This window comes from Ornithorhynchus anatinus, chromosome 8 (genome assembly GCF_004115215.2).
Source record: "Ornithorhynchus anatinus isolate Pmale09 chromosome 8, mOrnAna1.pri.v4, whole genome shotgun sequence".
Lineage (NCBI taxonomy): Eukaryota > Metazoa > Chordata > Mammalia > Monotremata > Ornithorhynchidae > Ornithorhynchus > Ornithorhynchus anatinus.
Window position 1 is genome coordinate 198,660 of NC_041735.1, and position 24,863 is coordinate 223,522.

The 24,863-nt window shown below is 46.3% G+C and overlaps 2 protein-coding genes across 2 annotated transcripts in view; one reads left to right on the plus strand and one right to left on the minus strand.

The window, feature by feature from the left end:
- FAM227B (family with sequence similarity 227 member B) overlaps positions 1–24,863 on the plus strand; it is a 155,811-nt gene that overhangs the window by 51,015 nt on the left and 79,933 nt on the right. The window lies entirely within an intron of this gene.
- FGF7 (fibroblast growth factor 7) overlaps positions 3,705–24,863 on the minus strand; it is a 72,743-nt gene continuing 51,584 nt past the window's right edge. The window contains exons 2-3 of the mRNA XM_029070357.2: positions 6,097–6,200; positions 3,705–4,799 (exon numbers count right to left, since the gene is read on the minus strand). Coding sequence (XP_028926190.1) covers positions 4,602–4,799; positions 6,097–6,200 — 302 coding nt within the window. The 3' untranslated portion in view covers positions 3,705–4,601. The remainder of the gene's footprint in view (positions 4,800–6,096; positions 6,201–24,863) is intronic.

A 24,863-nucleotide genomic window follows, 5' to 3' on the forward strand; every position in this document is an offset into this window, starting at 1 on the left:
GTCTTTCTCCCCCAGTAGATTGTAAACTCTCTGAGTGCAGAGATTATTTCTACCAACACTACTGTATTGTACTCTCCCATGCACCTGGTACAATGCTCAGTGCTCTGCTCAGGAAGCGTTCAGTAAATACCATTGATTGATTGATCGATTGATTGATCGTAGCATTTGTTAAGCACCTATTATGTGCCAAGCACTGTACGAAGCATAGATACGAGATAGTAAGGTCGGACAAAGTCCCCGTCCCACATGGAGCTCATACTCCATGTGTAAGGGTAAGAGTAAGTAAGAGGGAGAACAGGTATTGAATCCCCGTTTTATGGTGAGGAAACTGAGCCATGGAGGAGTTAAATGACTTGCCTAAGTTCACACAGCAGGCAAGTGGCAGGGCAGGGATCAGAACCCAGGTCCTTTGACACCCAGGCTTGTGCTCTTTCCATTAGGCGAGGCAACCCTATTCATTACCTATTCAGCCCCCGTTTAGACTGTGAGCCCATTATTGGGCAGGGATTGTCTCCATCTGTTGCCGAATTGTACATTCCAAGTGCTTAGTACAGTGCTGGGCACATAGTAAGCACTCAATAAACACGATTGAATGAATGAATGAATTACACCTCAGAGTGCCCCTGCAAGATGTACCCCGAGATTAATTCTCTAATCGTGGTAGCTATAATAATAGTAATAATGATATTTGTTAAGCACTTACTATGTATCAAACACCATTCTAAGCACTGGGATAGATACAAGATAATCAGGTTGGACACGGTCCCCGTCCCACATGGAGCCCACAATCTTAATCCCCATTTTACAGATGAGAGAAGTGAGGCATAGAGAAGTGAAGTGATTTGCCCAAGGTCACACAGCAGACAAGTGGTAGAGCTGGGATTAAAACCCAGGTCCTTCAGATTTCCACTAAGCAAAGCTGCTTCCCAACCCCAACCTAGAGAGAACTAGCCCTTTCAAGTCTGTAAATGCTATGATTGTCTGCCTGGGGTGCTGAAGTCAGATAGGCAGGCCAGGCTGGTGGGTCAGCAGTAAGACACGGTCTTGGACCTTGGCTAAGCTTCCCAGCCCAGTGGAGAAACAAGGACTGTATCCAATCCGATTTGCTTGTATCCACCCTTGCTCTTAGTATAGTGCCTGGCACATAATGAGTGCTTAACAAATGCCATAATTATTATTAGTAGTAGTAGTATCCTGACTGGACCAGTTAGACTAATCAGCTGGTCCTCAATAAACAGTCCATCGGTAGTACTGGTTGAGTGTCTTCTGGGAAAGAGAGGGAGCATAGGGCAGCTGAGTTTTCACTGGAATCGGTCTGGTTCCAGAGGGAGACCGCGGCGGGCAGGTGGAACACACTGACTACTCGATTTCAGGGTCTGTGCTCTGGTTCCTACATCCTGAGGTCTGGGCCCTGACTTGCATATCCCGGGGTCTATACGCTGTGGTCTGACTCCCGTATCGTGAGATCCGTGCTCTGACTACTATATCCCGAGGTCCAGGCTCTGACTCCTATATCCCAGGATCTGTGTTCTGGGCTCTGACTCCTATAACCTGAGATCCTGGCTCTGACTCCTATATCCCAGGGTCTGTGCTTTGACTTCCGTGTCCCGAGGTCTGTACTCTGACTCCTAAATCCCGAGGTCTGCGCTCTGTGCTCTGATTCCTATATCCTGGGGTCCGTGCTCTGACTACTATATCCCCAGGTCTGTGATCTGACTCCTCTCTCCCAGGAACTGTGCTTTGACTTCCATGTCCTCAGGTCTGTGCTCTGGCGCCTAAATCCTGAGATTTGTGCTCTGACTCCCATATTCCAGGATCTGTGGCTCTGACTCCTATACTCTGGCATATGTGCCCTGGGAGCCTACGCTCATGCAAGTTCTTAATGAATCATTTTTCAGAATCAGCAACAAGAGCTGGACTGAGAATTACCCTGAGGTTGAGGCTGTGTCCTAGTCCTCCCCAAGCTATAGTCTCACTGCAGGAACCCCCGTTGACCTCGGCAATGCGTGGATGTGTAGACAAAGAGACGCTCACTCTACCACAGATCAACTTCAGGGATCAACTTTCATCATCGTCATCGTCATCATCATAACAGTATTTATTAAGTGCTTAATATGTGCCAAGCATCGTACTGAGCCCTGGGGTAGATACAAGATCATCGGATCAGACACTGTCCCTGTTCACCATGGGCGATCGAAATGACAAAACACACAATAAACAATCTAACAGTGGGAGGATTGAGCAGCTATCGAATCCCCATTTTACAGATGAGGAAACTGAGGCCCAGAGAAATGACGTGACTTGCCCAAAGTCACAAAGCGGGTGAATGGCAGATCCGAGAGTAGATCTCAGGCTCTGTGCTTCCCAGGCCCGAGCTCCTTCCACTAGACCACACTGCCTCAGGACTGTGAAGTCTGGCCCAACCACCGATGTTGCCTGTGAGTTCTAGAACAATCCCCTCAATACCACCTTCATGCCCAAGTCACCATCCAGCAAAGACAATAAAGAGTCCCCAACAACGAGGTCCTAGACTGCAGTTTTACTTCCAACTGCATCTTTGCAATGCTCACTACATCATACCTTCCCTGGGCAGGATGTGTGAGGAAAATCAATCACGCAAGCAATCAGTGATGTGTATTGAGTGCTTACTGTGTGCAGAGCACTGAGACAGAGGAGTCAAACAGCTGATGCTTGTAAGCTGAAATGAATAGATCATAGGAGAGGGGGACAGAAGACAAGCCGGGAAAACCCTTGACCGCAAATCTCAGGAAACTGTGGCCAGTCTCTCCTTCTCGCCCTCCAGACCACTAACTTTCTCTTTGAACAAGAGCTGCTGGTTCATGAATGTATCCAAAACCCTTCTCTCTTTCTCTTACTCTTGTTTGTGCACTCTCTCATTCTCTCTCTCTCTCTCTTTCTCCCAGATGAGCCCTTCCCTCTTCCTCCACTCTTCCCCACCTTGGACTCTGGGAATATGATTACATGAAATGAGTGATATAAGCAGGCGGCTTCCAAAGAGAGGAGTAAGTCTCCAAGATGAAGACGTTATTTCCCTGAGCAGCAGCAAGGACAGTTGCATGGTCAGGCCATGGACATCTGTGCTATTAGATTTGCTAACCATTAGAACTTGTTCCCTCCCCAACCCAAGTTTCATTGTCTCAACGCAAGTCTCGTCCTGCTCCGAGGAATGTGACACCCTGGGCCACTCAACTTTGGGCCACTCCCTCCTGCCTCCAGTTGCCTCTAGAGATTATAAATGGCTACTGGTCGGCATGCTGGGTCTCCATAGAGCCCAAAATATGGGGCAGCCTCTATGTCTGTGTTTTCTGTGGGGAGGGAGAGGCCTTTTTCTCCTTCCAAACATCTGAAACCTAGAACTTCCATCTGCTGGGATTCTGGGCCCACCATCCAGCCTAACTGGCGGGAGTGTACGGCAAAAGATTTTTGACATTTTTGTGTGGTTCTCCCTTTGAGACATCCATTGTAAGAATCGCTGCAGGCTGTGGCTTTTGTCTGACATCCAGTGTGTGCTGGCGAGAGTGTGGGGTGCTAGACTTGGTGTCTGGGCATAGGAAAAACCCTGCTCCCGAGCCAGGCTGGGCTGCTGCTCTTTGGGAATGAAAAGCAGATGAAACAGATGCAGCTTAATAAGTTGGGGTTTTTTTTATAAATAACATCAACTTAAATAACTTTGAACAATAAAGTTCAAATACAACTTAAAATAAAGTTTAATGCTGTATCAACAGAAAAAGCATGAATACCGGTGAGAAAACAATACTAAAAGCCTTATGCCCTGCCAACAGGAACTATACAAAAGATAGGTTATGTTACATAAAAAAAAAAACCTAAAGATGTCTGAAATTCATGAAATGATACTTGGTGGAAAGTGAGATGAAGTACATTTTTTTTTATTGTTTTACATAGAAGATTCTGAAAGGATGCTTATTAAGAAATACCCTTTAAAATTGAGCAGCATTAGGTATTTGTCTTTGGTAATACTTGTGAGCATTTTTATAGTGGTCCACTCTTCATCTTCCCAACCAGCTTTTCTAGTTGAACACTACAAGAACTTTCTCAAGAATCATTTTCTCTTTGCTTTGAATTTGCCACCTGCAGTTGTTCACTGGGAAATCTTTCCAATTCTGCTCAACTTCCACAAGAAGTATTGACTCGATAACCTGACAGATCATTCCAGCAGCCTTAAAGTCCGACACATTGTACATAACATCATCTGCTTCTTCATTATTATAGCAGCCATGTTTAACAAGCAGATAGTTTGTTGGGGGTTTTTTAAATAAAAAGTGATCAGATAATCGTCATGACTTACTCTTAAGGGTAAATTAATTTAAGAGAGAAACCAGTTACTGATATGAATATCATAATTGTCCAACGTGCTTTATAATTCTTTACAACTTTTAGTTACTAAATCTGATTTGGCGGATATTTTCCGATATTTCTTTAATGCAGTCTTTCATGATAAAGATAAAGGCGCAAGTCCAGCTTGTTCAGTGTCTCAGTAGTATTCCAGCCTTTCTTTGTCCATGGAAAAGTCTGTCTTAGTGGAGTCTTCCTGCTGGAACAGTTCCTCCTGGCATGTGGGATTAGGTGATTGCCATGGGGAGGAAGTGGGCTGTCTTTTGTTCTTTCTTGGTCCTTTTGCCCTTCACAGGAGAACCTTTTTGACTTAACGCAACAAACATTTCTCTTCCACCTTCATGTGTCCATTGTGCCGACGCGTACGTGTTGTAATGATTTTCTTGAATGAGTTCTTTGAAGTTGCAGTCCTCATTGCAGACTTTCTGTTAAAAGGGAATGGAACATGTGCTCAACCCCTGTGCTTTAGCTGCCCAAATGGGCTGGGTGCGACATTTGCACATCTGGATGCTTCCAGGGGTATCTGGGGCCAGAATCGTCCAGGTGATTGGCTAGGGCAGCCTTGGGCCCTGAACTCTGGATTCGCTGGGGGAAACAGGGAAGGGGCTGGGTTCCCTGGTGGCTGACTCCCTTTATTCCTCCCTCCCTTTCCCCAACTCTTTTTCCCCCTTCCCCCAACCACTTCTTCTCTTTCCTCCTTTCCTCCCTCTGTTACATGGGCAGCTGGGTGGGCAGAGGTGGTGGGATGGGCAGGCAGAGGGGTGGAGGGGTGGTTTCCTCTTAGGGCATCAGGTGAGCCCGGGGTAGCAGACGTCAATACAGAATGTGGCAGAGAACCTCGCCCATCTTCTCAACTGCAGGCCCTTGTGTATGTACACGCTTTCTCCAAGGGATGGGGAGTAGTGGCAGATGGCTCCCCTTCTCCACAATGCCCCAACACCATGTGGCATCTTTGATTCTCAGGGAGATCTCCGTGGGGATGGTGGATATTTGGGATCTGGCAGGCGCCTCTGACAACTGTGCTCTGTTGCTTTCTGACGGTTGTCCCAGAAGGAACTGATGGGGGGCAGGGAGCGGGAGCAGCCGAGCACGTGATCTGGGGTACAGGCAACTGCTCCCAGGACTGCAGACTGCCCCCCTGCCACCCTCCTCTCCCAAGCAGTTCCGTGCCAGTGAAAGGCAAAAACTGGTCCCGCAGAGAGTTAAGGGAGCAGGAGAACCTGGCTCCCTCCAGAAATGGAAGGGCAGAGACAGTAGGGTGGCACCTGGAAACTCTCCCCATGACATACCAAGACGGGACTCCTGTAAATTCACAGTGCTCAAATGGCAGGGACCGGGGAGGCTGGGGGGGGTGGAGAGGGGGCACTATCTCTCAGGAACCTTCTTCGCTTAATGAGAGGCGCTTTCATTTTTAACGGCATGAAACTGTCAAGCTGTCCAAGCCATGTCCTGGACACTAATGCAGGTCCTGGAATGGGAACATTTCACATAAATAAGACTTGACTGTACTTTACGTGAAGTAGACATTTGACCTGAGGATTTTGTCGTAAAGGCCGTAATTTAGAAGTGAAGCATAATAAACCAAATAGGCATGAACACTTTGGGAGAGAGGCATGGCAGTTTCAGTTCTTGGCCATAACTGATCTCAAAAGGCACAAGTGAAAAAAGAGAAAAATCCATCTAAGTGCCCTAACAAAGCAATTTCAGTCATTCCATTGGTACCTTTCCATAGAGCTTTCCTTCCTTGTTCATTGCCAGAAAGTACTCGCTTTCCACCCCTTTGATGGCCACTATGCCAACAGCCACGGTTCTGATTTCCAGAACGCCTGCAAAGAAGCACAGAGGGATCTATGAGCTTCGGTTCGTTTCGCTTTCTTCTGCTCCGCGCAGTCTCCCATGGTCCCGTTGGACCGCCAAGTGGGCCTATTTGGCCTCCACTTTTCTGGCATCGTTTAAAAGCTGTTGAAATGGTCAGGGTGGGTTTTATCAAAAACAGTGCATACACGCACACACACATATACACACACACACACACACACACACACACCAGGCCCAATGCAGCTGGGGTAATGAGACGGACATATGGACAGCAGACCGTGCATTTATCCTTTATTAAAAAAAGGTCTCTGCGAGCACAGAAATCCGCTTATGTACTCTAACATCACACTTATTTTGTAAAGTTTAGTTCCTAAATTCTCACAGTCTTAGAGAACATCAGCATCAAGGCTTATTATTTTATATGATCACAATTTCTTTTAAGGTAGGATTTTAAATAAGCCCAAGTTTCAGAACCCAACAATACATGGTTGAACCTATATTTAAAATGTTATTTCTTTTTTCTGACACCTCTGCAGTCTCACATTTCTTCCTCCTACCTGGATACCCTGCCAACAGCTCAAACTAAACATGTCTAAAGGTGAACTTCTCATTTTCTAACCCAAAACCTATCTCCCCCTTGTCTTTCTCGCCGTTATAGTAACACCACTATCTCTCCGGTTTCATAAGCCCATAGCCTTGGCATAGTCCTCCACTCATCTCCATCATTCCACCCATGTTTCAATCCATCAGCAAATCCTGTCAGCTCTACCTTCTCATCGCTAAAATCAGCCACTTCCTCTCCTTCCAAATCACTACCATGCTGATCTAAGCTCCTATCATAAGCCTCCGTGACTACTGCATCAGTCTCCTCATTGACCTCCCTGCCTCCCACCTCTCCCCTTTCCAGTCCATATTTCACTCTGCTCCCAGATCATTTTTCTAAAAAGCATTCAGTCCATACCTCTCGACTCCTCAAAAACCACTGGAGGCCACATCCAACAGAAATTGTTCTTACCATCAGCTTTAAAGCACTCAGTCAGTTCACCCTCTCCTACCTTACCTTTCTGATTTCCCGCTACAATCCAACCTACTCATTGTACCGCAATCTCATCTATTTTGGCATGAACTCCTTCCTTGCCCTCATTCTTCCTCTAGCCTGGACCTCCTTCCCCCTGCATATACAACAGACCACCACTCTCCCCACCTTCAAAGACTTATTAAAATCACCTCTTCTACAAGAGGCCTTCCCTGATTATGGCCTCAATTCCCCCACTCCTTTCCGCATCGCCTATGCATTTGGAGTTATACCTTTTATGCACTTGATATTTACCTCACCCTCAGTCCCTCAACACTTTGGTACCTATCCATTATTTATTGATTGATTTATTGATTTATTGATTTATTGATTTGTTTAATTTCATGTCTGTCTCCCCCTCTAAACCACTGTGGGCACGGAACTGTGTCCACTAACTCTGTTGTTTTGTACTCTCCCAAACTCTTAGTATAATGCTCTGCACAGTGCAAGTACTTAATTAATACCACTGATTGATTGGTTGATTAACCTCTTTGGAGTAGCACAAAAGTATGGCCTAGTGGAAAGAGTATGAGCCTGGGAGGCAGAGGGCTAGCATTCTAATCCTGTCTCTGCCAATCGCCTGATGTGTGACCTTGGTCAAGTCACTTAATTTCTCTAGGTCTCAGTTTCTTCATCTGTAACATGGGAATTAAGTACCTGTTCTCCCTCCTACTTAGACAGTGAGCTCCATGATGGGACAGGGACTGGGTCCGACCTGATTAACTTTTATCCACCCCAGGGCTTAGAACAGTGCTCAGACTTTGTTAAGCACTTAAGAAATACCGTAATAAATAAATGAAAACTTGCAAATGACGGAGAACAGTTAGCAGTGTCTTGGAAAAGATAAAGGCCACTTCTGACCATTCTGGGCTTTGGAACTAACCAGGGAGTGCTCTAGCTATTGGCATCTGAATGTAAAAAGTTAAAAGTCAAATTGTTAAACCACTTTCATATCAAGATTTTATACAACTTAGAAAATACGAGTTACTTTTTATAGAGCAATGATTAATCTTAAAACAAACCTTTTTTTAATGGGCGATAGTCCACCCTCTCCCCCAAGGTCACCTTCTCACAGTATGTACTCCCATGCTTGACTCTCTCACCTCTGACCCTCGCTCACCCCATATCATCTGGCATGGCCCCCCCCTTCCTCCCCAAAAATCCAGTAAAGTTCTGGTCCAGAACTGGGTTCCACCACTCAGACATGTTGGTTGCCGATGAACAGTAAGGAATGAGTAGAACTTAGAGAGGGTTCAAAGGAGAACAAGGAAAATCATTAGAGGATTGAAACTTTCAGGGAGAAAATGAAAGGAATTAAGGAATTGGTCTGGTTGAGCCTCAGTCAGCAAAGTCTGCAGAACGAAGAGTCCTCCAAACGACTGTGAGAAGGTGGAAGCACCCTCCCCTCTCACGGAAATAGAGGAGACAAACAGTCACTGTAAATGGACACCCATCAATGCGAGAGGGAAGGTGGATTTGTTTATAAATCAAGAGGGGGACTAGATGGGATTCCTCAATGTTAAAGGCTCTCTGTGGCCCCAAGCATGCTTTCTCAATGCACCTGGACAGTGAAGATGCCTCCAGCTTCAACCCAGACAAGGAGGGAGGGAGTCCTGAGGAGAGGGGTGCAATATTTCAACGTTCTCCTCAACCCACCTTCTACTGCCCCCATTTCTCCTCTAACAGGGGGTCATGTTTTTGCAAAACTTCATGGGTTAAGGAGAAGTCTCATTGCAGTACTCACCGTGTCTGGCACCACACAAGGACACACAGCTGTTTCTTTTGACAGCGGGTCATGCTGCAACCAAACTGGCCCACGTTGTCCGAAGAGCAGTCCCTAAGTTCCTATCCGCATTCTAGCCCAAAGGCGTAATGGAACATGTGTCACGGCAGAACTGAATGTATTGAAGAAGAGGCCCTTCAAAACCTAGAAAATCTCCCCACATGTAAAGTTACGGCCCTTCCCAACTTTTGAGGAAGCCAGCCCAGCATTGAGAGCCAGGAAACATGGCAAAGCACCAAGACTTGACAGCAGGCCAACTGAGACCTACAAGCATAGAGGGGCCACCCGGCTTAAGCACTTACACATGCTCTTCCTCAACATATGGAACCATGAAGAAGTGCCGCAAGGTCTCAAAAATGCCACTCTCATCACCATCTTCAAGAAGAAAGGTGAAAAATCAGGCCACAGTAATCGCTCTCCATTGTTGGCAACATCCCAGACAGAGAACTCCTGTATCGGCTACTGAAGAACATCAGTGACTGAATGCTTCTTGATGACTTGGCTGGCCGGGTCAGAGCTGAGGGTGCCCTGTCTGGCCCATTTCCCTTCTCTGAAGGGATAAAGCAGGACTGAGTGGTGCGTCCAGCTCTTTTCAGTTTTTTCTATGCGGTTCTGCTGGAGAATGCCGAAAAAGAGAGTTTGGGTGCCAGTGTCGCATGCACTTCCACTCCTCTGGAAAACTCTCCCACCTCAGTAGACTTTGAGCATCATCCAAATCCTAGAGACAGTCATTCGAGAATAGCTGAACACAAAGCTCTTTAAAGGTAGGGAATGTGTCTGTTTATTGTTATACTGTACTCTCCTAAGCACTTAGTAAAGTGGTCTGCACACAGTAAGCACTCAGTAAATGTGACTGAACGAATGAATGAAGTGATTACGCCTTAGAGGGAGACACCCAAGAGAACAAGCAATCCACTATGCCAATTCAGCCAGGAATTAAGGACTGATGATAAGCCTAAGGAAAACCCAGGTGACATATCAGGAAATTCATACACAAAATCAAAGCTCTCCATTGAGAGAAATGCTATTGCTGGATTGGGTTACTTGAGCTAACAGTGCAGCAATTGACCAAGTAGAAAATCGCATCAAGAAGGCTGGGGCACCCTTTGGGAGACCATCGATAAGGGTTGCGTTGGCAGAATGGGGACAGGCTGCGGGCCAAAAGAGGGTCTACGGACCAATGGTGTTGATCAGCCTTCTCATTGGGACTCCTCACGGGTGCCTCATCTGATTCCTTGAGCAGCTCCATCAGCATCACCTACAGGACTACATTCAGTATCGGTAGCAAGACAGGAATAAAAACAATCACACCAGTCTCCTAGCACTGAAGCTCTGATGGGTTTGACATATGAGGAGAATGGACAACAGCAGGATAAATACACTACTGCCAAATGGCGAGCAGAAATTGGAAAACCGAAAGCAAGGAGGACAATGAACATATTTTAAGGACACAGTAAGACAAAGCCTCAGACATGACTGCCTCCCAAATGAAAACTGGGAGCCTATTGCTGGGGATAGATCCGCATGGCACCCTGAAACCAAGAAAGGAGTGACCCTTGATGAGGCCTTGATGAGTTCACACTCCATAAGGACCAAGAGATACAAAGGCAAAGTGAAAACAGGGGAAGCAAACAACAAATATGGCAGCCCTACAAAGGACAGTCGTGTGCATGTGTGTGTGACAGCGAGAGAGAGAGAGGGAGAGTGGGGTTTAGACTATGGGCCCAAATTTGGCCTTTTTGACCAGACACACACCTGTGGGTAAACTTCACCATCAGCAGTGTCTTCTTGATATACGATGGACAGCAGTATTTCTTCAGGAAAAAATGTGTTGGAGGTTGGGGCCTTAGCTCCATCCCTGCAGATGCACTGTTCAGAAGGCCCCCTTGGCCCCTAAGTGGTTTTAATCAAACCAAAATTGATAGGTTGAAAGAGCAGAGACCCCCTGAGCTTTGACATCTGCAGCGGGCCAATTCCCCAAAAGCCGTTCAGCACCAGGTGGCAACCAAAGTGCACCAACAAAATGCTGAGCCTCATGGCAGAACTGTCCTTCTTAACCCACCGTGGCTCATCATCACCCGGAATCCTGTGGCAGTTCTCTTGCTCTAACAGAAAGGCTAAAGATGTCGTGAAGGGCGACTACAGGATCTGTGGCTGGAGAAGTTCCTGAACCCAGGTAGACAGCGGTCCACAAAAGCGAAGGATGAAGGGTACCCATAACTGATCACTGTGATGGCTGCCCTCTCTGGCTTTTGTCAGCGATAAACCATCTAACATCCTAACTTTTCCCTCTAAACTCTGGTTACTGATGCATCCAAGCCATTCTCAAATCATTTTGGTATTGCTCCCCACTAAAGGCAGAGCTCCCATCACTAGAAAACCCGAAGGGATCTCTCTGCCTCCTCCAAGCTGGTGGTACTGGGTCCTTGAGAGGGAGGTTGTCAAACAGTAGCTGCTCCTGCTGCCTCTGTTCCGCACTTATTCCTGCTACGGCGGCCGCTCCTCTGCTGCCCCTGTTGCTGTTGCTGCTGAGCATCCCTTCCCTCCAGACTGAGCTCAAGTTGGTATTGGGGGGCCCAGAACTGACTGACTCCCAGCCTCAATCCCCCACAGGCAGGGCAGTAGGGGAAGCTGAATGACCAGAGCAGCGAGTGGCTCCCTCTCTCCTTCTCTTCTGCCACACCAAACACCAGCTTTCCCAGGAACCACCAAAATGCTCACACTGAAATACAGAAACAAGTCAGAGTGGCTGCAGGATGGAAACTCAAGGGTAGTAATTCTTCACGCTCATGAGCTTGCCAGGGCCTCACCTTGGTGTCACCAGCAACATCTTGTGCTGTCCAGCAAGGACCAAGGACATCACAGTGGCATCCCAAGTCCACACACTGGCATCCTATTGATTTTTAAGCCATTGATCGTACTTATTGGTTATATGATTGTGTAAGGGTAAGCCTGGAAGGGATGAGTCACTACTGCCCGGTGAAGAGCTACGATGACGATGATGGTGATGATGCTGGCAATGACGAATGGTTAATGATAGGGTTCAGTTTTGGACTTTTTGAGTGTGAGGTATCAGTGGGACATCTATGAGGAGATATTCTCAAAGCAAGTGGAAATTTGAGATTTCACAGGTGAGAGGTAGGAGGCTAGCAAGGTAAATTTGGGAGTTGCCCATCACATACCTACTCTGTTATAGCGTACTCTCCCAAGCACTTAGTAGAGTGCTCTGCCCACAGTAAGCACTCAATAAATACAATTGATTGATTGATATGGTGACTGAAGTCGCCCTGAGGTAAATTTCACTGCTGGTGACGTCTTGTAACATGAACAGTAGTTTACACACTCCCCTCACCCACTCTCTCCTTTTCTCTATTCTCTTTTTTTCTCTCTCTCTCTCTATCTACCTATCTGTCCATATGTATTTCTCTCCCTCCTTATCTTTCCTTCTCACTGACTCCTCCTGCCTCTTGTCTCTCCCAACTCCAGTCCTCACTCCACTGTGCCCAGATCATTTTTCTAAAATCCACATTTTCCCACTCCTCAAACACTTCCATCCACCCATCCACCTCTGCCCCAACAGAAATTCTCTTTACCATCGACTTCAAAAAGTTCAATCACTTGCCTAACTCCTATCTTGTCTCACTTGATTTCCTATTGCAACCCAGCTCACACTCTTCACTCCTTCAATGCCAAACTACTCACTGTACTTCTCACCTATCTTGCCAAAAACACCTTGGCCATGTCCTCCCTCTGGCCTGGAACTCCCTCCCCTTTCATTTATAACAGACTACCACCCTCCCCACCTTCAAAGCCTTATTAAAATCTCATCTCTTCCTAAAGGCCTTCCCTGAATAAGCCATCTTTTCCCCAACTCCCTCTCCCTTCTGCATCACCTGTGCTCTTAGATCTGTACCTTTAAGGACTTGATATGCACCCCACCCTAAGCCCCACAACACTTATATACGTATCCATAATTTATTTGTTTTAATGTTCGTCTCCTCCTCTAGACTGAGCGAGTTTATGGGCAGGGAATATGTCTACCAGCTCTGTTGAATTGTAATAATAATAATAATTATTCTTATTATGGTATTGTTAAGAGCTTACTATGTCTCAGGCACTGTACTAAGTGCTGGGATGGATACAAGCAAATCGGGTTGGACACAGTCCCTGTCCCAAATGGGGCTCACAGTCTCAATCCCCATTTTACAGATGAGGTAAGTGAGGCACAGAGAAGTGAAGTGACTTGCCCAAGGTCACACAGCAATTTTATTCTCCCAAGCACTTAGTATATTGTTCTGCACACAGTGAGCATTCAAAAAATACCACTTACAGATTGCTGGATCACCAGGTACCTTATACAGATTTGAATAGATAGTCAAAAGATCAGGTCAGATGCTAGGAAGTTAAACTATGTGCATGTGCACATAAACACACACACACACTCTTTCCCTTCTCCAGTCCAAAGAAATGAGACTTGATTACATTGCAGTCTTTTCCTCACTGATCTGTTATATCATGAAAATACTTTGATTTTTTTCTTTTCCTTCTTCCTCAGATGCCATTTCTGTTGTCTCTCCCACCTCCCTACATCTTCTATGTATTATTTAACAGGCAGTGTAGCAGTTTTGGTAATAGTAGCAGCAGAAGCATTGATTGAGCATCTACTTGATGCAGTGCACTGGATTAGGGGTTTGAAAAGTGCACAATAAAGAAATGACACATTCCCTCCCCACAAGGGCCTCATACTCTAGTGGGGGAGATTCGAGTTTGTCGTTTTCCTTCAATACTCTTCTTTCCTAATTTCAAGCACTAAACGTAGCAATTTCCACATTTAGAGTCTAGGAGCTCCAGGGGCTCTTGGAGGCAGAGTGTCTGGCTCAATGTCTGAATTTCCAAATGTGGGATTTTGGCCTAACTGAATAATAAAACCCTCTCATCGGCTGGGTTTTGCCGACATGAATTTTGGTTCTGTCTTGACATTCCTGTTCTATGCTCATTGTTTATTGTATCAGCGGTTGGTCCCTGCCCACAGATCTGAGCTGAGGATGAGCTGGGGAAGTAACGGTGTCCTTATTTTTGCTTGAAGGTCTAAATGAAACCAGGAAATAGAACTCTTTGGAAAGAAATTAGAGCTGATTGGATCATACACGCTGTACAATGCACCAAGTTGGATCAGAAGGCCTTGAGACTGTTGTTCCAAACTAGAGGTGGTTCTTGAACACCCTAAAAACGTTCCAGGGTGTTGCCAAACTAGGGCGGGGGATTGGATGCAGTGAGATGAGACAATGAACGCACAGCAGGGCAAAGCATATAGGAAGGATTTGGGTGTAAGAAAGGGATGATTACTTCTGAATGTTGAGAATTGGGAATATACAATAAATGTTCTATGAATAGAACACTGTGATCAAATCCAAAGGATGATGTGAGCCCAAAAAAATTATGTAGCCCAAAACGAGGGAACTGTGCACTGGGTTGATACTGGTCATTAAACTCATCCTGGATCACTGGGGTCTTACACTGCGGAAGCTAGGAGCTCATCAGAGCCATCATGCTAGGGCAAGGAGGAGAAGCAGCGTGGCTCAGTGGAAAGAGCACGGGCTTTGGAGTCAGGGCTCATGAGTTCGAATCCCAGCTCTGCCACTTGTCGGCTGTGTGACTGTGGGCAAGTCACTTAACTTCTCTGTGCCTCAGTTCCCTCATCTGTAAAATGGGGATTAAGACTGTGAACCCCCCACATGGGACAACCTGATTCCCCTGTGTCTACCCCAGCGCTTAGAACAGTGCTCGGCACATAGTAAGCGCTTAACAAATACCAACATTATTATTATTATTGTGTGCTTACAGAACTCAGTGCTGGGGGAAACTTGCACTATTTTGCTCACTCCGTGCCCAACTCTTCTGCCTTTCAATACCGCCTCCTGTACATTTCTGATCTAATCACTCACACTGGGCCTGTTTTTCTGTTCCGGGAGGACAAATAATGGGGCCGACTGTCGAACGACTTAAAGGTTTCCCACTGCAAAGGTGGCTGGCTGGCATGACTGTCCACGGGTCTGGTCCAGGGATAGCCCTTCCCGGGGCCATGGGCTGGGCAAGCTCGGTAAGGCCACAGATGTTGTCTCTAACGGAGACCCGGCCACACAGCACAGTGCTCGCACTGCCTCGGGGCCTGCTCCCGACCCCCTCCCAGCCCAAACACTGAGTTGGTGAGCGGAAGCAGATGGAGCTAAAACCGACTGCCAACTAACAAAGGACCAGCATCAAACATGTCCAGGTAATTGAGGAAAATAGCTGTGAAAGATGATTTTTTCAAATGATACTGAAAAGCCAGAACAGTGCTAATTATTTCAAGCTGGATCAGTCATCTCTTATGACTGCTGTTTTCAAAATTTGAGCATTTGGAATGAAGCCCTCCTGAAACTCAATTCTGCTTTCTGATGGTATTGTAGGTATACATTTGGAAGAAATGGTCTCTTACACACTAAAGTGGAATGTTGGTAGTTCTCGGTTGCCCTAAAAATCATGTTACTGTGAGCCCGTTGTTGGGTAGGGATTGTCTCTATCTTTTGCCAAATTGTACTTTCCAAGCACTTAGTACAGTGCTCTGCACACAGTAAGCGCTCAATAAATTCGATTGAATGAATGAATGCTTCTCAAATTTACCCTCAGAAACTTCACTGTACAGGGAGTCCTTGACGTAAAACATTCTGAGTTGTCAAACGGCACTTATCAGATTTCAAAATTTACACCCTGTTTCAGTTTTATAACCCATGTCTCCTTTTGGGCTCTAGCTCCAGGTGCGTAGGTGGAGGGGGAAAGAGAGATGACCAGAAGCTACAGTAAAATGGGGAGACAATTTTAAAAGTCACAGTGAGGAGGATGAGTGGATAGATGGATTTGTGAGTGTAAATGTTTCGTATTTTTGACGTGCTGTGAGTTCAGTATCAAATATGGCAGTAAGGAGAAAACTGCCACTAGGCATAGAGCACTGAACACTCAGTTCTGAAAGAACCGGTGCTTTCACTACCTATTTTGGCTAGAACGTGATGGCTGAATTGATGAAACAAGTTAAAGTAAGATTTCAAAGGCTTAAAAATCAAAAGAGGGAAACAATAGGAACAAATCGCCAAACAGACTCAAGTTCCGACTGAGAGACTAGACCAAGTGAGGTATGGAGGGGTTAAAGAAATCAACTCCAAATAACAGATGGGTCAAGAAAGACCCTGAGAGTCGAGATGGCACAGCCTGGGGGATGGATTCCTGGAAAAGCGCCTGGTGGAGTTGCTTTAGTGGACAGGCAAGGTGTTTTCTTGCCCTCATGAGGATGGTGCTCCGGAGGGCCCCGCCACCTCCCTGTCCTTACCGTAGCTCAGGGCCTTTGGGGGGCTGGATGCTTCCAATGGGCTGCTGGGTGCATGTTCTAGCCAGTCATGGTCACGTGAATTCGGAAGCAGCATGGCTCAGTGAAAAGAGCACAGGCTTGGGAGCCAGAGGTTATGGGTTCTAATTCCGGCTCCACTGTTTGTCAGCTGTGTGACTTTGGGCAAGTCACTTAACTTCTCTGTGCCTCAGCTACCTCATCTGTAAAATGGGAATGAAGACTGTGAGCCCACGTGGGACAACCTGATCACCTTGTATTCTCCCCAGTGCTTAGAACAGTGCTTTGCACATAGTAGGTGCTTAACAAATGCCATAATTATTATCATTATTATTATTATCATCAGGCAGCTGACATACATGTTTGTTCCTGGGTGCCTGTGGATTGTCCCAGTAGTCTGTTGTTCAGGGAGACTTGGGGCCCCTGGAAGAATCCTGAGCGGGTTTGGGGTATTTTGGAAGTCCTTAAATTTGATTCCCAAAAGAAAGGAGATGTGAACACTGGGCCCAGACCGATAGAGGTCTCAGAGAAATGATGAAGATCTGATAAAAACATGAGGAAAAGTGAAGGGAGTGGGGATTGGTGTCCCTGGAGAAGAGAAGGCTGGTGGTCATAAGCTGTTCCTCATCTCCAGCACAGATGAAGAAAATGTGTCCAAATGGACACCAAAGGAATCTAGGCATGGTAAGAGACATTTCTTACTTTTAAACCATTTTGACTCTTTGGAGGGCAGCGGACGCTTGATTTGCCACAGGGAAACCATTGCTAGTGTTGACTGGGAATTTTTTCCATAATGGGGGGCTTGGCTAAAACAAATAAGAAGCTTATTATAGAGGTAAACCTGGTCCAGAGGCCTACCTCACACATATAGAAGTCAAGCACTTACTCCCAAAATTTTCACTCGCATCTGCTGGGAGTCTTCCTGTCTTAATCCATCAAAGGTCTTTACAGAGCAGCTTCTGCATGCAGAGCACTAAGCTGAGCTCTTGGAAGACTATGATAATGGTAACAGGAACAATCAGTGTGCTAGAGGAGTGGAAGATTCAGTCACTCATTCAATCATATTTATTGAGCGCTTACTGTTTGCAGAGCACTGTACTGAGAGCTTGGAAAGTACAATCTGGCAACAGAGAGAGACAATCCCTTCCCAACAACAGGCTCACAGTCTAGGATGGGGGAGACAGCCAACAAAACAAAACAAGTAGACAGGCATCAATAGCATATTTATATCATATTTAGTTGTCTGCTGCCCTCATGCTCAAAATTCTCCCAAGGACACATGTGTGGCTGAAAAGGCCAATGTGAGATCCACAGCCCCAGTCACGCTGGATACACACAAACACACACACGCACACACACACAGTCCCTTGCTGTATTGTCATGTTTGTTGTGGGGAGACAGAAAAAAATTATCAAAAGAGAATGGAAAGATAAATGGGGTAATTGTCACTGATGATGATGATGATGATGACACTGACCGAGTCTTCTAAATGAGAATGAAGGAGAAGCTTTGGACCTGAGGCTTCAGGGTGGAGAACTTAGAGCAGTGACTGTTGCTGCAAAAAGGCTGAGATGACAATGAGAGGATTTGTCCTAGGGAGAAACAACTAAATTGGGAAAAGCCTCATAGAGGAGAAGATTTTGAAGAGGGGAGAACTGAGGTGTGATATACCTGAAGCTGTTATTGGGAAACACAGTGCAAACCCACAGGCAAAACCATTCCATGCCTCAACCTCGTAAGATCAAAGGCCACTGATCTCAGAGGACTAGGAAGGGAGTCTTGGATGGAGTTAAATTGTGGGGTCAGTTAGTCCAGCCTAGAGAGGGCAGATCTGGGATTGTCCAGGATGTTCAGGTGAGAGCAGTAGACCTGCAGACCCCAGTTCCAATCTCAGGCCAAGGCTCAGGGCCCACGGGGGACAATGCTCTGTGCTCAGTGCTTTTTTTGTTATTAGCATTTTTATGGTACTTGCTAAGTGCTTACTATGTGCCAGGCACTGTACTAAATTCTGAACTAAATACAAGCAAATCATATTAAACAGTGTGACTCAGTGGAAAGAGCATGGGCTTTGGAGTCCGGGGTCATGGGTTCGAATCCCGGCTCTGCCACTGTCAGCTGTGTGATTGGGGGCAAGTCACTTAACTTCTCTGTGCCTCAGTTACCTCATCTGTAAAATGGGGATTAAGACTGTGACCCCCCACGTGGGACAACCTGATTCCCCTGTGTCTACCCCAGCGCCTAGAACAGTGCTCTGCAGATAGTAAGAGCTTAACAAATGCCAACATTATTATTATTATTAGACACCATCCATGTCCCACATGGGACTCACAGTCTTATTCCCCATTTTACAGATGAGGTGACTGGGGCTCCGAGAAGTTAAGTGACTTGCCCAAGGTCACCCAGCAGACAAGTGGCAGAGCAGGATTAGAACCCAGGTCCTTCTGACTCCGAGGTCTATGTTCTCCCCACTAGGTCACAATCCTTCTCAGGAAGTGGCCTGAGCCAAAGGTCTTGGAGGAGCTGGAGGAGGCCTGGAGGAAGAAGTTCAGTGGAAAGGTTTGATGCAGGTTGGGGAGAGAACACAGTCTCAAGGATGGTCCCTGTTTTGGAAACTCATAGATTTATTCTGCTGGGAGTCTGGGACAGAATTGCATTGCATTTTCTGATGACCCATGACTTTGTTTTCATACTGATGCCATTCGACTTCTAAGAGCTGCTGCCATGGAAAATAAATAAGAGATCTCTCTCCATTTAAAGGGATTTGCTGTGGCTCTCACAGCCATGGTGCCACCCTCCTCCTCCTTCCCTCTGACCTCCCCCACCCCCCCCCACACACACATACACACCCCTCATCCCCCATCCCAGCCCCATAGCATTGATGTATATATCTGTAATTTATTTATTTATATCGATGTCCCTCTCTCTCTCTAGACTGTAAGTTCGTTGTGGGCAGGGAACGTATCTGTTTATTGTTATATTGTACTCCCCCTAGCACTTAGTACAGTGTTCTGAACACAGAAAGCACTCAATAAATACAACTGACTCAGGGGAACGAAACCAGTCCCATTAGACTGTGGGGTAGAGGAGACCTTGGAATGCCTTTCAGTGGGTGTTGGGGAGTCCTCTCCCCTGAAACTCTTGGAGAGAGGCGCCACCTCGGCAGAGGTCCTGGCTGACTGGCATGAAGCCCAGGATGAAGGCAAAGACTGGTACCTCTGGAAGTCCCCCTCTAAGCCCCATCCCCACCTTTCCTGTGGGGTGGAACAGATGGATTTTTAGGAGAGCTGTGGGTTCTGGAAATGACTTGAGCAAAAGCAAATTCAGTGCAAATGCCGTATCAACATTAAAACCAATAATCCAAACCAAAATATCTTTCTCCCTTTAGTCTGTGACTAATAAAACACAGTATTGTTAGAGTGGAAACAATATCTCCAGCACTCTGCCAAAAATGATGTGTGCTTGATCCCACGATTCTTTCTTCACGTCTGTTCATTTGCCCTTGCTCTCTCTTCTAAGTCATTTTTGTTGTTACTCAAACTCATTTTCTCATTTCACCTCTCTATGGTGATTTCAGTGAGGCAGACATTTTGTGGGTAGTTGGTTTCCAAACTGTAACCCAGCCTCCCACCCCAAATTCCATGGCAGTCGTGCAGATGAGATCCTGGGGACACGAACAAATCCTGATTTCAGTCGCACCTTTTCAGGAGTGTAGATAAATCTGAACTTCACATATCCTTGGGAAGGTAACTGTGCTCACCCTACCTTTCTGTATACATCCAGGTCACGTGTATGTGTAAACACATGTGGTAAGAGAAACCAAGACATAGGTGTATTTACAATGTCTAATTAGTTTACTGAAACAATTACTGTTGCAGCCACAGAAAAATATCAAATTGTCAAACTTTTTTCATGTAATTTGCTTATCTGGACTTGACATGTGCTACCACTTACCTAATTTGTGTATTATAGATTTGGTATTCTGTACTCTGTACTCTGTGTATTTCCATATACTAATTAGATGTGTAATAATGGGGTTCCATAAGCTTCTCGTGGACAGGGATCTTGTCGGCCAACTCTGTTGTATGGTACTCTCTCCCACGTGTTAAGTTCAGTGATCTGCTCACAGTAATAATAATAATGATGTTGGTATTTGTTAAGCGCTTACTATGTGCAGAGCACTGTTCTAAGCACTGGGGTAGATACAGGGTAATCAGGTTGTCCCAAATGAGGCTCACAGTTAATCCCCATTTTACAGATGAGGTAACTGAGGCAAAGAGAAGTTAAGTGACTTGCCCCCAGTCACACAGCTGACAAGTGGCAGAGCCGGGATTCAAACCCATGACCTCTGACTCCCAAGCCCGGGCTCTTTCCACTGAGTCACGCTGTTTCTCTACTACTGCTTTCACAGTAACCACTCAGTGAATACCACTGAGGGCTTCCTCTTTGCCAAGCCCTGTGCTCAGCACTGGAGTAAATGGAAGCAGCCATGTTGGGTCCAGGCCTCATCTCCCTCGGGACCCACTGCCCAAGAGGAGGAGGCATTACTCTTGTCGGATGACATTTGTCTGCAAGTTTCAATCAGTCTATCAATGAAACAATCAACTGTATTTATTGAGTGCTTACTTTGTGCAGAGCACTGTACTAAGTCCTTGGGAGAGAACAATATGACATAATAACAGACACGTTCCCTGCTCACAGTGAGTTTGCAGCCTAGAGGGGGAGACAGACATTAACATCAATAAATAAATTACGGGTATGTACATAAGTGCTGTGGGATTGGGAGGGAGATGAATAAAAGGAGCACGTCAGGGTGACGCAGAAGGGAGTGGAAGAAAAGGTAAAGAGGGCTTAGTCATGGAAGGCCTCTTGGAGGAGGTGTGTCTTCAGTAAGGCTTTGAAGCAAGGGGAGAGTAATTGTCTGTCAGATATGAAGAGGGAGGGCATTGCAGACCAGAGGTAGGATGTGAGCAAGAGGTCAGTGGCGAGACGGATGAGATCGAGGTTCAGTGCATATGTTGGCATTAGAGGAGCAAAGTGTGCAGGCTGGGTTGTAGTCAGTAAGGCGAGGAAGGAGGGGGCAAGGGATTTGATTGCTTCAAAGTCGATGGTAAGGAGTTTCTGTATGATGTGGAGGCAGATGGGCCAACGTTGGATGTCCTTGAGGAGTGGGGAAACAGGGACTGAACGCTTTTGTTGAAAAATGATCCGAGCGGCAGAGTGAAATATGGACTGGAGTTGGGAGAGAGAAGAGGCGGGGAGGTCAGCAAGGAGGCTGATGAAATAATCAAGGTGGGATAGGGTAAGCGCTTGGATTAATGCAGCAGTTTGGTTGGAGAGGAAAGGCCAGATGTTAACAATGTAGTGAAGTTAGAACCAACAGGATTTGGTGGCATATTGAATATGTGGGTTGAATGAAAATGATAAGTGGAGGATAATGCCAAGGTTACGGGCTCGTGAGACAGGGAGGGTAGCGTTGCTGTCTACAGCAAAGGGAAAGACTGTGAAGACAGAGTTTGGGCAGGAAGAAGAGGAGTTCTGGTTGGAACTGTGACAACTTCCTCAAATACAACAGACAGAAAAATCTATAGAGGCTGAAATGCTCAGGTTCCACTGAAAACATCTGGTGAGAGTTAGGGATAGCCAACGGAAAGTCTAAGATGAGTAGCGATAACAGTAGCAGTTTCAAGAATGGTATTGATTGAGCGCCCACCGGGTGCGGTGTACTGTACTATGTGTTTGGGAAAGTACCCCAGTCAGCAGGGATGGTAAGGAGCTATGCTGGAAGGAGCCTGTACGGAGCTATTCTGTGCCTTTGCTAGGAGAGTGGCTTCAATACGATCAGTTGATTATAATACGAGAAAAATTACAGTAACTTCACCGTTCACCTATTGAACACTAAACCTATTGCTCTTTCCCTGCCCTCTCCACCAGTTGTACCCCAAGTCTTCCCATGAAGCCTTGATTTAGACCCAAATTGCCAAAAGTCACCACCAAATCAGAAGGCAAATACAGAGTTTAGCATCGGTCTCTTGCGAGTGATGCGGGTAGGCCCCTGCTCCCCTCCTGCCCCGGGAAAACCGATTTGCTCCTAACAGCAAACCGTGGCGGGCCCAGTGGCCTGAAGGAGAGTGAGACGAGACAAGGTGGGGGATGCTCGTGGGTGTATGTGTTGGTGATAATAAAATAGTAATTATGGCATTTGTTCAGTGCTTACCACATGCCAAGCACTGGACTAAGGGCTGAGGGAGACACAAGAAAGATAATCGCGTCCCACATAGGGCTCAAAGTCTAAGTAGGAGAGAGAGCAGGTATTGGATCCCCAATTCGCAGATGAGGGAACTGAGGTACAGAGTGAATAAGTAACTTGCCCAAGGTCACATAGCAGTTATGTGGTGGAGCCAGGAATAATTCCGCTGACTCCCAAGGCTGGGATCTTTCCACTAGACCACACTGCTTCTCAACCAGGGCACATGTGTGTATGTGTATGTGGAGTAGATCAGGGGTAAGCCATGACATAGAAATATTCAAAAGGGAAATCAAACGATGCCTGGCGGACTTTCTAATGCTAATTCAACAGATCGGGTTAGTGTTTTCAGAATCCAGTTACAATTTGTAAGTAAACAGTCATGGCTTGTGCAGCGCATATAGGCATGCTCAACTTGGTCACTAATTGAATTTCCAGATGGCTTTAATTTAAGAAATAAGCTAAAATGATGGCTTTCCACCTGGCAATGATTTGGGTCCTCTGACAAAATCATAAGTAGAGCAAAGGTTTGTCACCTGCAGCCATACCTCTCCAAATTGTCAATTCCACACCCGCCTAGCCGCTCTGCCTCTGACATAGCACAGTGTTTCTAGGACTGGTCTCTTGACATTTGCTGGTGAGTGCACAGGACTTCTTGTGGGAAAGGGAACTCCGTCATACGAGTAGTTCTTAGCTGAGCCTTGATCCTCTGCTCGCGTTGGTGACATTGTTGGGAAGCAAAAACCAAGTCGAGAAGGCCAGTGCAAACTTTGGGAGACTGGGCCAAATAGAAATCAGAAAAACAGCATGGGCTAGTGGATAGAACATGACCCTGGAGTCAGAAGGACCTGGATTCCAATATCAGCTCTTCCACTTACCTGCTGGGTGACCTTGGGCACGTAACTTCTCGGTGCCTCAGTTTACCTCACCTGGAAAATGGGGATTGAAACAGTGAGCCCTATGCAGGAAAGAGATTGTGTCCAACCTGTTTAGATTGTATCTACCCCAGCGCTTAATTCGGTTCCTGGCACATAGTAAGTGTCCAACAAGTACCCATTGAAAAAAATAGAGCACGGGGTATGAAGTTCCAGACCGAAGTAAAGATCTACAGAACTGTAGTCTCGTCCAACCTTCACTACAGCTGGGAGAGTTGGACTCCACCCAGGAACTCCATCCAGCTCCTTGAGCAGTTCCATCAGCAGCATTTACAGGCCGGGCTCAATTTCAAATGACAAGACAGGATCGCAAACATTGAAGTTCTGGAACGTCGTCGGTCTTTGGGTACGGAAACTCTGCTCACCTTAGCACAGCTGCACTGGGTGGAACATGGGAAGAGAATGAATGGCAGAAGGGTTCCCTTACAACTGCTGTGTGGAGAGCTGAAACTGGGAAACTGAAAACAGGGAGGGCAGAGGAAGCATTTTAAGGATAGGTTAAAACAAGACCTCGGACAATGCTGCATCCCATCTGGAAACTACGAGCCAAGTGCTGAGAACAGCTTAACATGTCCAAAATAGAACTCCTAATCTTCCCTCCCCTCTCAGTGACTTTCCCATCACTGTAGACAGGACCACCATTCTTTCTGTCTCACAAGCCCGAAACCTTGGCTTTATCCTTGACTCCTCTCACTCATTCAACCCATATATTCAATCCATCACTAAATCCTGTCGGTCCCGCCTTCACAACATCACTAAAATCCACCCTTTCCCCTCCATCCAAACTGCTACCATATCAATACAATTATTCATTCATTCAATATCATTTATTAAGCACTTACTAGGTGCGGAGCACTGTACTTAGCGCTTGGGAAAATACAATACAAAAATAAAGAGTGACGATCCCTGCCCACAGTGACCTCACAGACCGGGGGGCAGGAGGGAGACAGACATCAATATAAATAAATAGGCATCAATGCAAATAAATAAAATTACAGATATATACATAAGTGCTGTGGGGCTGGGAGGGAGGGAAGACCAAAGGGAGCAAGTCAGGGCAACGCAGAAGGGAGTGGGGGATGAGGAAGAGTGGGGCTTAGTCTGGGAAGGCCTCTTGGAGGAGATGTGCCTTCAATAATGCTTTGAAGTGGGGAAGAGTAATTGTCTTGTGGATTTGAAGAGGGAGGGCGTTCCAGTCCAGAGGTAGGATGTGGGCCGGGGTCAGTGGCGAGACAGGTGAGATCGAGGCACAGTGA